Source organism: Ornithodoros turicata, unplaced genomic scaffold (genome assembly GCF_037126465.1).
Source record: "Ornithodoros turicata isolate Travis unplaced genomic scaffold, ASM3712646v1 Chromosome26, whole genome shotgun sequence".
NCBI classification, from domain to species: Eukaryota; Metazoa; Arthropoda; class Arachnida; order Ixodida; family Argasidae; genus Ornithodoros; species Ornithodoros turicata.
This window is the reverse complement of record NW_026999348.1, coordinates 376655-389540: the sequence shown is the minus strand read 5'-3', so window position 1 is coordinate 389540 and position 12886 is coordinate 376655. Positions and strand designations below refer to the sequence as shown.

The 12886-nt window shown below is 50.5% G+C and overlaps 3 protein-coding genes across 3 annotated transcripts; 2 read left to right on the top strand and 1 right to left on the bottom strand.

The window, feature by feature from the left end:
• Positions 1-4118: 4118 nt before the first annotated feature.
• LOC135373598 (uncharacterized) lies at positions 4119-5828 on the bottom strand. The gene has a single exon (XM_064606695.1). It carries the CDS (start codon positions 5826-5828, stop codon positions 4119-4121), a length of 1710 nt encoding a protein of 569 aa, XP_064462765.1.
• Positions 5829-8123: 2295 nt separating this feature from the next.
• LOC135373597 (uncharacterized) lies at positions 8124-9409 on the top strand. The gene is made up of 2 exons (XM_064606694.1): positions 8124-8891; positions 8942-9409. The coding sequence occupies exons 1-2, from the start codon at positions 8124-8126 to the stop codon at positions 9407-9409; spliced, it is 1236 nt and encodes a 411-aa protein (XP_064462764.1).
• A 2438-nt stretch (positions 9410-11847) lies between these two features.
• LOC135373596 (uncharacterized) lies at positions 11848-12531 on the top strand. The gene has a single exon (XM_064606693.1). It carries the CDS (start codon positions 11848-11850, stop codon positions 12529-12531), a length of 684 nt encoding a protein of 227 aa, XP_064462763.1.
• The last annotated feature ends 355 nt before the right edge of the window (positions 12532-12886 follow it).

The following is a 12886-nucleotide window of genomic DNA, read 5'->3' as shown; positions in this document are numbered from 1 at the left end:
TTGTACATTGTGAATATAGAATTTGTTTCTTTGTTTGCGTTTGATAATTTAAAAACCATTTGAGGTCAGTTAGTGCTGCGAGCATTTCGCAGGCTTTCTCGTGACCTGTCGATTTGGCGGTTGTCGTTTCGTTTGTCCTTTTCACTGTTCCATTGCATTAGCGGTTCACTATAATTAGTAGCATTTCTATTTTTTATTTGATTTCCCTTCAACTACAGTTATTTTTATTTATTCGTTAAGTTAAAGCGGATGTATATACAGGGTGATAGTGTAGTGCAGTGTCCCTGGAACATGCGCGAGCATAAGCGACAGATTTCATTCTGACGATCATTGTCAGCGCACTTTTCAGGTAACAGATATGCGCTGTTTTGTCCGATTTTCTATCTAACTCACCTTTTACATGGAAGTCGCGTTTGTCGTGGCGTTTCGTAATAGTACATAGAAAGGTACAAGAACCAGCGAACCGCTAAGGAATTGCTAAGAGAATGGCATCATACATATTTGTTTTCTTTATTTTAGCCTCACTTTCACGGTCATTCAAGAGTACTGACGTTGAATGTTTCCTGTGTGGCTTTTTTCAGAATTCTGGCATGATAAGCCTAAAGATTACAACCCGCAGAAGACACCTTGGCAAGACACTTAAGACATGGGATGATGTCTGGTGTTGTGCTGCACTCATGACATCGAGCTATACGCATAGAACTTCGGGTAAGTGGTCTACAAATTCTTTCTGTGGCGCTACCTTGCGAATTCAAGAGTATCTGATCGCTTTTCGTGAACAATACTTATTTATTATTCGTAAATCCAACTGACCATAGTTGTTATTACATGGATGTATACAGATCAATACACTATAATTCACACTGAGTAAACAATATAACATGAGAGATAACCTCGTGTATTAGAGAAACGTTCATACAAAATATTTTATTTTTAAATTCCGTGTTAACGCCGCGAAGCAACTGTGGCTATGAGCGCGTACAGACGTGGACAGATCGAAAGAGGACAGCAGGAAGGAGCGGGGAACAGGGGGGTTAGTATGCGTCCAGGGCCGACTTCAGGAGGAACTGTGCCGACATTCGTCTGGAATGTCTTCGGAAAACCCAGGGAAAACCTCAGACAGCAGAGCCGGTGTTAGGATTCGAACCCTTGTCACCTCCCAGTCTCGGCGTGGAAAGTGGTCATCCAAACCACTACGCCACGGGAGCTGGTGTTCGTACAAAATACAATACAAAGTTAAATAAGGGTTAAGGAAGTTGCGTATTGACAGAGTATGTGAATATGAAAATGCCTGCAGAAAATGACAGGATCAGTAGTACGATATCAACAAAGCACTAGAGAAGGGCGTTCCACTCAACTTCGGCTAACGGAAAGGATGCCTTTTGGTCGGAGCTACAGATACCTTGAAGGTATGGTCTATGCGCCGAGATATGGAACGAAAAGATGTTGAACTACGTGCGGCGAAAGGTGATAGAGGCCAAATCTAAAAAAAAAATATTCCGTCACACAACTTTGAGATACCTAAGTTGTGTTTCGTGAAGGTGACAGTTGATGGAATCGAATAATCTGACAGGATGAAACGGACACATGTTTTGTACTGATTCGATGAGGCATGTCAAGTATGTCTGATGAGGGTCCCATATACCGATGATGGGTATTTTAGTTTTGGTCGAATGGCGGTAGTGTAGGCAAGTATGAAACAAGTTTGACGTTAGTAGGTGCTAAACCAAGTTGCGGCGAAGAAATGCGAGTGAGCTATTAGCTTGCCTGCAAATGATAGATAAGATTGTTGGGACTCAAGGAGAGACAAAGAGAACCGGCTGGTTTGACGGCGAGAGCCCAACTGATTTATTTTCCGCGGCTACGCGGGCGCGAGATGATGAACGAGGATGATGATAGCACCGCTGGGGCTGCTACATGGCTCCCCCCTCAGCGTAGCGGTTGATGAGGTGAAGTAGCGGAGAGGCCCAGCGGACACGTCGTTGAGGGGCGTGGCGGGCGTCTGTGGTAGAAGTAGAATCAACAGTCTGTGGTAGAAGCCGGGGCGCGTCGACTGGGTCGTCCAGGAAAGCCGGTTTGAGCCGGTCAAGTGAGACCGTTTCCGTGCGGTTGGCTATCTGGACGGTGAAGTGCTTGGGGCTACGGGACACGACCAGAAAGGGTCCGTCGTATGGGGCCTGGAGGGGCTTGCGCACACCGTCGTGCCTGACAAAGACGTGGGTAGCCGTCTGCAGGAGAGGGTGCTGGTAAGACGGGCGGGTGCTAGATCGGGGGGGACGGGGCTGGAGGTCGGCAAGGCAGGACCGTAGTCGGTCGACATAGGAAGTTATGTCGACTGGAGTGGCCGGGGCAGAAGGTGGGAAGAAGGCGCCGGGAATACGGAGCGTGGTCCCGTAGACAAGTTCAGCAGGGGTACATTGGAGGTCCTGCTTGACGGTTGTTCGTAGCGACAGGAGTATGAGAGGTAGTGCTTCAGTCCAAGGGCATGTGGTAGTGGCCTTGAGGGAAGTCTTAAGGCTTCGGTGGAGGCGCTCTACCATTCCGTTAGCTTGGGGGTGGTATGCCGTGGTACGGGTCTTGTGTCCGCCCAGTAGGGCGGCGAGCTCTGCAAAAAGACGGGACTCGAACTGCCGGCCTCGATCCGTTGTAATGGTAGCAGGCGCGCCGAACCGGGCGACCCATGTCTGGACGAAGGCAGCTGCTACCGTAGTAGCGGAGATGTCAACAATAGGCGTGGCTTCCGGCCATCGAGAGAACCTGTCGATCATCGTGAGGACATAGCGGAATCCGTTTGATGGAGGCAGAGGGCCGACGAGGTCGAGATGGATGTGCGCGAAACGGATGTCCGGTTCAAGGAATCGACCAGGAATCGAAGTTGTGTGCCGGGTGACTTTGGACTTCTGGCAAGCTTGACAGGAGCGAACCCAGCGCTTGACGTCGCAGCGCATACCAGGCCAGACGTAACGGGAAGAAATTAGCTGTTGCGTGGCCCGGATACCGGGGTGCGTCACAGAATGGAGGTGAGCAAACACCGAGCGGCGTACTGCAGGGGGCAGGAATGGTCGAGGAGTGCCACGGGAAACGTCGCAGCAGATTGGGGTACGAGCTTCGGGGAAGGTTACGTCCTCAAGAATCAAGCTTGTCGACGCCGCCGATCGCAGAGACTTCAGTTCTTCGTCTTGGGCTTGAAGTTCGGCTAGCTGGTCAAGTGCAGGCGGCGCGGACGCAAGGGCGGAGAGGTCTATGTCAACGCGGCTGAGGGCGTCGGCAACGGGGTTGAGGGGGCCGGATATGTGGCGGATGTCTGAGGTGAACTCTGCGATAAAGGCAAGATGTCGTTGCTCACGACCGCAGTAGTTGGCTCCGGAAGAACGGAATGCGTAGAAGAGCGGTTTGTGGTCCGTAAAAATTGAAAAAGCACGGCCTTCGAGGAAGTGTCTGAAGTGCTTGACGCTAAGGTAAATTGCGAGTAGCTCCCGACTGAAGGTACTATAGCGCGTTTCCGGTGGACGCAACTTGCGGGAGAAGAATCCCAGGGGCTGCCATGATCCAGAATCCATGATCCTCTGCTGGAGGACCGCGCCTACGGCTGTGGAGGAAGCGTCCACCATGAGGGCGGTTGGTGCGCCATGTACCGGGTGCACCAGCATGGTGGCGTTAGCAAGAGCTTCCTTGATGTTGGCGAATGCGGCAGAACTGTCAGCGGTCCAGGACAGAGACGAGGTGGCGGAGCGCTTGATGGACAGGAACGATTCGAGTGGTCTTAATATCTCCGCACAGTGCGGGATGAAGCGGCGGTAGAAGTTGGTCATCCCCAAAAATGTCCGTAGCTGCTGCAAGTTGGTGGGTTGCGGAAAATCTATGATCGCTTGGATCTTGGATGGTAGAGGAGAAATGCCAGCCGAGGAAATATGATGGCCCAGAAAGTCCAATTCGGGAACGCCGAACTCGCTCTTGTTAGCGTTGATGATTATGCCGAAATCGGTGAGGCGGGAAAATAGCTGGCGCAGGTGGGCGTCGTGCTGTTCGGGTGTTGTACTGGCCACAAGAATGTCGTCGATGTAGGCATGGACATTCGGCAGGCCACGGATGACACGATCGATGAATCGTTGGAACGATTAAGCTGCGTTACGAAGGCCAAATGGCATCCGTGGAAATTCGAAGAGCCCGAAAGGGGTCGTTATGGCCGTTTTGGGGATGTCTGCCTCGGCAACGGGGATCTGATGGTATGCCCGTATGAGGTCCAGCTTCGAGAATATAGTAGCGCCATGTAAGGATGCTGTGAAGTCATGGACATGGGGGATGGGGTACTGGTCGGGGATGGTAACGCGATTTAAGGCTCTGTAGTCCCCGCAGGGGCGCCAGTCGCCGGTCTTCTTAGGCACCATGTGCAGCGCCGACGCCCAGCTGCTGGAGGATGGGCGGATGATTCCCATTTCCAGCATGTGGTCGAACTCTGCGCGTGCAATGGCCAGCTTCTCCGGCGGAAGACGGCGGGGACGAGTGAAGACCGGGGGACCTGTGGTCTCGATATGATGAACCACGCTGTGCTTCACGGGCTGGGTCCAGTCAGGGGGGCGAGTTAGCTGCGGGAAGTCCCTCAAGATGGCGAGGAAGGGGTTGCTTGAGTCTTGGTAGAAGACAATTCGAAGTGATTGCAAGGACGAACGTATGCCCGACACAGTGAGGCTGGTGGAGGAGTCAATGAGTTTGCGACGGCGCATATCGACGAGGAGATGGTGGTGGGTAAGGAAATCGGCTCCGATAATGGGTTGGGTTACGTCGGCCACGAGAAAAATCCACCGAAAGGTGCGTCGGAGGCCAAGGTTTAGGGTGAGCGACCGCTGGGCATAGACCGGGATTCGGGAACCATTCACTGCAGTAAGGGAATACAAGGATTGTTGTCGGCGGTCTGTACGGCTTGCGGGGATTACGCTGACTTCCGCCCCAGTGTCAATGAGGTAACGTCGGGCAGAAGCTTGCTCGCGGACGTAGAAGAGGCGACTGGGGGAAGAGCCTGGGCCATTGGTCGCCACCAATGGTTCGCCAACTGGTTGTCGTCTGGCGGAACGGTTGGTGGAAGAGGACCGTCTTGTCCTGCGGCCACTTCGGTCGTGCCTTTGCCGGCGGAGATGGGTGCCTGGTCTTGACGCGTGGGAAGCGGCTATGAGCGCGGCCAGGGAGCGGAACTCGCGACAAAGGTCGTCAATGGTGGACTGCGAGGGCTGGCGCGGTTGAGGTCGGGCAGGTTCCGAAGGGGGCAATGCAGGGAACACAGCAGCTACAGCTGGATTGGCCACCTCCACAACCGCGTCAGCAAGAGTGGCCAGCTGGTCGAGAGTCATGTCCGCCGCTGTGGCCAGGACCATTTGAACATTCTGCGGGAGTCGCTGAAGAAAGAGCTCACGCAGAAGGGCATCGTCCACGGAAGCTGATTGATCGTCGAGCAGCTGTCGCATGCGCCGCAGTAATTGAGAGGGCCTGCGATCACCGAGCTCTTCTGTCGAGAGAAGCTGCTGCAGGCGTGAGCGGCTTGATAATGTCGCTCGCTGGAGAAGAGCCTTCTTTAGCTGGTCATACGGCGTAGAAGGGGAAGGACTTGCCAGTATGTCGTAGACTTCATTCGCAGCAGAGGGAGTGAGGGCAGAAATGACATGGTAAAACTTGGTCTGTTGTGCGGTTATGCCGGCCAAGTTAAATTGCGCCTCAGCTTGGAGAAACCAGACAGCTGGGTTGCGGTCGAAATACGGGGGCAGCTTCACGGCGACGGCAGCCAGTGAAGACGTCGGGGATGGAGCAGAGCTGGCTTGCGGGTCCCCGAGAGGCATGGCGGAGCACGGGCCAAGGTTCTAGAATGTTCGGTCACGGAACGTTCGGGTCACCAGTTGTTGGGACTCAAGGAGAGACAAAGAGAACCGGCTGGTTTGACGGCGAGAGCCCAACTGATTTATTTTCCGCGGCTACGCGGGCGCGAGATGATGAACGAGGATGATGATAGCACCGCTGGGGCTGCTACAAGATCCTTGCTCCTTACAAGATAATTTGGATGTTAGATATAGCACGAAACATTGATATCATGTAGAATGGATGGTGGTATAACCAGATATAGAATACGTTGCTAAAACAGGAGAAAGGTGTTGTGTCCGCTCAGCCAGACATTCCATTCCAGAATCCTTTATTGATAGCCATCATCATGGTGCGTCTTACACTCGCGTGCAATCGGCTCTGCGCGGCACCACAAAAGGGATCACGAGAAGCACATTCAAACAAATACACATTCAATGAGATCCAGCTCCGTTAAACAGCACTATTCACAGCACTCCGCACTATTCGCCTATAGAATCAAGGTTGTACTGTAATGAGGACTGGTCGGACGAAGATATAATTGTGCGATTAACAACACAGCCACCGCCGAAAAGGCGAAATTTGGAGTGAACGCATGATGGAAGATCACTAATGTAAATGATAAAGAGTAGGGGCCCAAACACTGAGTCCTGGGGTATCCCAGAGGTGACGGGCCAGAACGAACCGAACGTACGAACGAACTCGCTGATGTGCTGTTTATTGTTGTTGCTTGTTCACGGTTATACAAGAAATGTTCGACCCAGGTTATGCGGGACTGTGGGGGAGTTAAGGCAAGATAATTTGGAGAGCATAATTTGTCGTATTGCTGTGCATTGCGCTTCCCAACAATGACGGCTGTTGTTACATCTAATTGAACCGCCATGTATGCGATCCTGACGTTGTACTTTACATCCAGAATGGTTAGGCAGCTTGTCGGAATGGTTGGAATTGTTGTCGAATGGTGCGGAACTGATAACGCGACGTAACAGGTAATGTCAGTACCGCATCATGTGTGCACAAAATGAATGCTTCTGCCGCGGGCCTAGCCTTTTCATGGATTTGTACGAAAGATACAAACAGGTTAAAAGCGCTAAAAGGACAAAGACAAACAATGAGACAAACAATGCTCCGTCTTATATACGCCGTCTTATTTACGGGGAAGAGGCGAGAAATCTAAGAAAATCTAACAAAACCTAGTTCTATATGAGACAGAGCTTCACTGAAGGGGTACTGAAGCACAACTTGCTGAGTTTATCTAATCTTTCTGCCTCGGTAATCTCACGGGTGGCCTTGTTGATAGATCTTGCTAGCATCTTGCTGTGTCGAAGTGTCGGTTTGCAGCCGCATGACTTACAGTGAAGAGCGAGCCATCCTTCCTTCCCGTTTCTAACGTTATTGTTGTGTTCCCTGAGCCTATCGTTCAAATATCTCCCCGTCTCGCCAACATAACTTTCGCCACACGAAAGGGGAAACATACAACATTGTTAATGCACTGAACAAATGGATCCCTGTGCTTCTTTGCACACTTTTTGCTACACTTGTCTCTCCGGTGCAGTGGCCTTACACAACCTTAGGATCTTGTAGGGAGCCGTGAGGAGCACTTGGTCTACTAGCAAGGTATCATCAATGTGTCTACAGAATGAAGGCTAGAGCATCGCTAGTCTCTTCTAACTCACTGGTGACGCCTTTCTACCGTTAGTTCTAAGCCATTACTAGACCAGGTTACAGGTTACCATAGACGTAGAAGCTAGGGCTGTTGGGTTAGTTGAGAATTATTAATGAGTGAGAAAAACGCGCAAACACGACGAAGACAACGAGAGACACACTGTACAGGTGTTGACTTTCAACTAATGGTTTACTGAACAGCGAACTGGCACAGGGTACCACAAGCCCCGGCCTCCGAAAGAAACACGTCAAGGAATACTCGTGCCAGAAGGCGCTTATCATCTGTAGATAATGTAGTGGACTGAGCACGAGCAAGATGATGAAGCTGATGAAGACGTACGTGGGACGAGAAATAAACGGTTATGTTCTCTGTGGCTCTAGCTCTCTGCGAGTCTAGGTACACTACTACAAATCGGCGACGAGCGATTCTTCTTTTGCCGAGTCTGAGAATGGCCACCGGTTCAAATGCCGGAGGTCACCAGGATCAGCCCGACCAGCATTCTACGGTACTTCGTTTTGAGAGGCCTGGAATTTCTGATCCGGAAAGGGACGAGTGAAAGCTTTATTGCATACAATTCCGAGCCGCTTTGCTAGTTGCGCGAGTAACTGCTGTTATGGACAAGAGAGGTATACTCATTTCGTCCTTGGATGCGGCCGTTTTGAAGCGGTTGTACCATCTCCTCCAGCCGAGGGACGTCACAGACGTTCCATTCGAAGACGTGGTCAAGACACTAGATGAACACTTTGCCCCGAAGAGGTTCGAAAGGGCAAAACTATTCTCGACTCGACAGGAAGAAAACGAGCCCGTGAAGGATTTTCTGAACCGCCTACGAGCCATACATGCGACTTTTGAATACGAAACCGAAGCAGACATACGTGCCTGTTCATCTGACAGCCTTCATAGTCGGCATACGAGATCAGCGTATTCAGCGAAGCTTGTACTCGAGAAGAATCTCACCATTGAGATTGCTTTACGGCTTGCCGGAAGCTCGCTAGCAGCTGAAGCAGGATCCCGTGATATGGGCTCCCTGGTAGTGGCAAAGGTCTCCCAGTCAACTAGAACTACAGGAAAATGTTTTCGCTGTGGGAATTTCAACAACGATGAGGCAAACTGCCGTTTTCGCCAGGAATCGTATCACGACTGTGGCAAGCGAGGACACATTGTCAGCATGTGTACGCACACAGGACGCACTTCGCAAAAGTCCAAAAACAAGTCGTCAAGAAGAAAAGTGCAGACTGTTACCATATCGAATGTATTCTCCGTGGATAATGGTGACGTGAAGTTCTCCTTGCGATACTCCTGTGAGATACTTGGCACCAAGGTTACCCTACAAGGCGACACGGGATCACAGGCAACGTTGCTGAACCGGTCCACGTGCTTGGTAGTCCAGAACTTGAACCCGTATCTTATAGTCTACACTGTTTCAACCAGAACCCAATCAAAGTTCTTGGAAGGAGTTTTCTATATGTCCGTTGGAGGGATCATCTGTTTTCGTTGGAAGCCATCATCACGGAAGCGCCCACAGTCAACATATTAGGGAGGACGTGGACTTCTGCCCTGATGATTGATCTGAACAAGATGTTCGTGGGTGTCACCAACACTGTTGCAGACCGAGGGAAAATTCCTGAAACATTGCTCCAGAAGCATCCAGGCGTGTTCCGAGATGGTCTTGGGAGGTGCACTACGACAAAGGTTCATCTTCAGTTCAAGCCGGATAGTCACCCCAAGTTCTTCAATTCACGGCCTATACCCCTCGCCATCCGTACTGCCGTGAAGCAAGATTTGGAGCGCAAAGTCAATAATGGAGTTCGCCCGTTGAAGCTTCCGCTTGGACTGCGCTCATCGTCGTCGTACCCAAACCAAATGGCTCTGTACGTGTTTGTGGAGATTTCTGCGTGACAGTGAATCCCCAGATGGACATCGCTCAATATCATCTTCCTGGTCCAGAGGAGTTGTTTGCCATGCTAAATGGAGGCGTTATTTTCTCAAAGCTTGATCTATCCGAAGCTTATATGCAGATGGAGCTGGACGATGATGCAAAGGAAGTGCTCGTCGTCAACACGCACAAGGGTCTGTCCCAGTTCCATAGGATGCCTTTTGGTATAGCTTCGGCACCTGCTATTTTTCAAAGAGTAATGGAGCAAGTGACTGCTGGGTTGGACTACGTAGCATGTTATTTGGACGACATAATCGTCACCGGCACTACGTTTGAACATCATCTGTCCAACCTAGAGAAAGTGTTCCAGCGCCTCAGTGACTTTGGTTTCACACTAAAGAAAGAAAAGTCAGCGTTTTTCGGGACCGAGGTCGAGTACTTGGGGCAGATCGTCTCGAAGGGAGGTTTTCGGCCCTCACCGAAAACAAATTCTGCCATACTGGATATACCCGAACCAACTAACGTGCCAGAACTGCGAGCATTGTTAGGCATGATACAGCACTACAACCGGTACATACCTTGGCTCGCAGATATCTGTACACCGTTTCACGAGCTTCTCCGGAAGGATACTCGCTGGAAATGGTCACCTGAATGTGTCGAAGCCTTGGAGATCGTCAAACGTAAACTTTCTGCGCCTGAGTCACTCGCCCACTACGACCCATCGAAGCTACTGTTTCTCGCAACTGACGTATCTTCGGAGGGACTGGGAGCAGTCATTTTTCACAACATCGATGGAAAGGAGCGCCCGGTTGTACGCGCTTCGAAGACTCTCTCCCCTATCGAGAAGAATACGCTCAGATTGAGCGAGAGGCATTAACGATTATTTACGGCGTGAAGAAATTTCATGAGAATTTGTGGGGACGCCATTTCACCCTCTATACGAGCCGCAAGCCGCTGACAACCATTTTTGGTTCGAATAAAGTCGAGATGGGACGAATCCACAATTTCTCAAATCCGATTCCGAATTCAAGGAAGGTTCTTCTAATCCACGAATCTTGCGAATCCTTTCTTCAAAAAGAGTTTAAAAAGCCAGGGGAAAAAAAAAACTCTTGTTTTGAAGCAGAATGAGATATCTTTGCTTAATACAAAACAAATTTCGGGAGAAGACATACCCAGTCAGCACAAATTTTTGCAGTGATATCACACCAATATTGCCATGCAATATTGATGTTTTGTTGCTAATGGCAGCTTTCGTTATGCTGCATCAATGCTATTGAGATAACATTAGAAAAATGTGACATTGCAATGCTGATGTGATATTGCTCGTTATTTCGCAACAATATTACAGAAACAACTCCTCAAAAACTGTGATATTGCAATGTTAATGCAACATTGCCAATGACCAGTTATTGTACAGTGTAGCGACGTAACAAAAGCAACACCGGAGGAGAATATAGTCTTGGTGATATATGTGCAAGTGAGCAGAGTGTGCTCACATATTCAGTAATCGTCCTGCTCCTGAGCAGACTTCAGGGGAATGGTACCGACATTCGTCTGCAAAGCCTACCGGGAAGCCCTGGGGAAACCGCTGACAGCACAGTCAGGATTCGAACCCCTGTTGCCTCCCAGTCTTTACACGGTAGGCGATCATTCGAACCACTATACGCCACGCGAGGATGTGGGCTGTGGTCGCACTTACGCCACGGAAGAACGCCATGTCGAGGGTCAGCGCGCATTCACATATGCGTGAGAATGGATTGTAATTAATTTCAACTTCTCGGTCAGATTAATTTTCTTTGAGATTATGTTGTTCTCGTCTCGATCCTTTTGTTCATAGCCATCTCCCATAGTGCGTCCGCAGTGCTCTTCCAGAATATGTTTCTCACAGACTGAGTTAATTCTCCCCATAATGGTCACACTAACGGTAATGTTCCCTCACTGTAGCACCTGAAAGATTGTCTGAGCAACATAATCGTAACGTTTCTAAAATGCATATCGTCTCAAACTGCTGCACCAACATTGAACTAGAGGCATAACATTCCATTTGTGCATGAACGTAAAGAGGACAGGGACTACGTGCGGTTTCTTTGATTCCGTGATAACGATACCAGCAGCAAAGTTACCGAGTACAGAATGAGCTTGCACGTCTTCGGAAGCACGTGTTCTCCAGCCATTGCGACATACGGTTTGAGAAAAACCGCACAAGAAGCAGAGCCGGAATTCGGAGCCGACGTCCGGCGCTTTGTCGAAAGAGACTTTTACGTGGACAACGGCCTCATATCTCTGTCAACCGAAAACGAAGCCATCGAACCCCTGAAAAGGACGCAAAAGATGTTGATGGGTGCCAACTTACGCCTCCATAAGATTGCTTCAAATTCGGTTGGCGTCATGGATGCCTTCCCATCGGAAGACTACACAAACGACCTAAAAAAACTTGGACCTAAGCGGCGGGAACTTACCCATGCAGCGGAGTCTCGGTCTAAGCTGGAATTTGAGGGCCGATACATTCACCTTCGGTGTGCCTGCAAGGGACACTCCGAGCACAAGGCGGGGCGTGCTGTCGACCGTGAACAGCCTTTACGACCCTTTGGGAATGACAGCTCCGGTAACCGTACAGGGCAGACTCCTGCTTAGGGAGCTAACTTCATGCGCCATAGACTGTGATGCCCCTCTCGTACTGGACGACGAATGGCAAACATGGAAGGACTCGCTGCGCGCCCTTCAGCGACTCGAGATACCACGCCGGTACGTTGCTGAATCCGCCACCAATGATCGTCGACGAGAGATCTGTGTGTCCTCCGACGCTTCAGAGAAGATAATAGCCGCTGTGGCCTACATCAGGGTTACAGATTCCAAGGGGACGCCTCACGTGGGGTTTGTGTTCGGCAAAGCGAAGCTGGCACCGCAGCCTGAACAAACCATCCCGAGGTTGGAGCTATGTGCCGCTGTGCTTGCCATCGAAATCGCTGAGCTGGTGATCAACGAAATCGATGTTCGCATCAAAGACGTCAGGTACTACACGGACAGCAAGGTCGCGCTTGGGTACATCTGTAACCAGTCGAGGCCCTTCTACGTCTGTCAGCAATCGCGTCAACAAAATAAGGAGGCCCACGAAACCCGAACAGTGGCACTACGTCCCGACTGACCAGAACCCTGAGGACCACATATACGGCCACAAGTCTCCGTCTCTGCGACTTTCATGATGAACCAACAACTGGGTGCCCACCGCTTCAAGCGCTTGTCGTAATGAACGTCACTTGTAAGGGCCTTAGCGAGTATCCTACATATCGCTCGATCGCTTCTCAACCCATCACCCACTTGTCACAAACCTCTGACTGCGGAAGAACTAGCGTATGCTAAAAAGGTCATCCTGTCCAACACGAGGAATTCGCAGAGATCATCGTTCGGCTTCGCACGGACGTACCTTAACGAAAACACTTCTCAACCAAACACTCTCTGTGGAAGCTCGATCTTTACATCGGCAACGACGACCTGTTAAG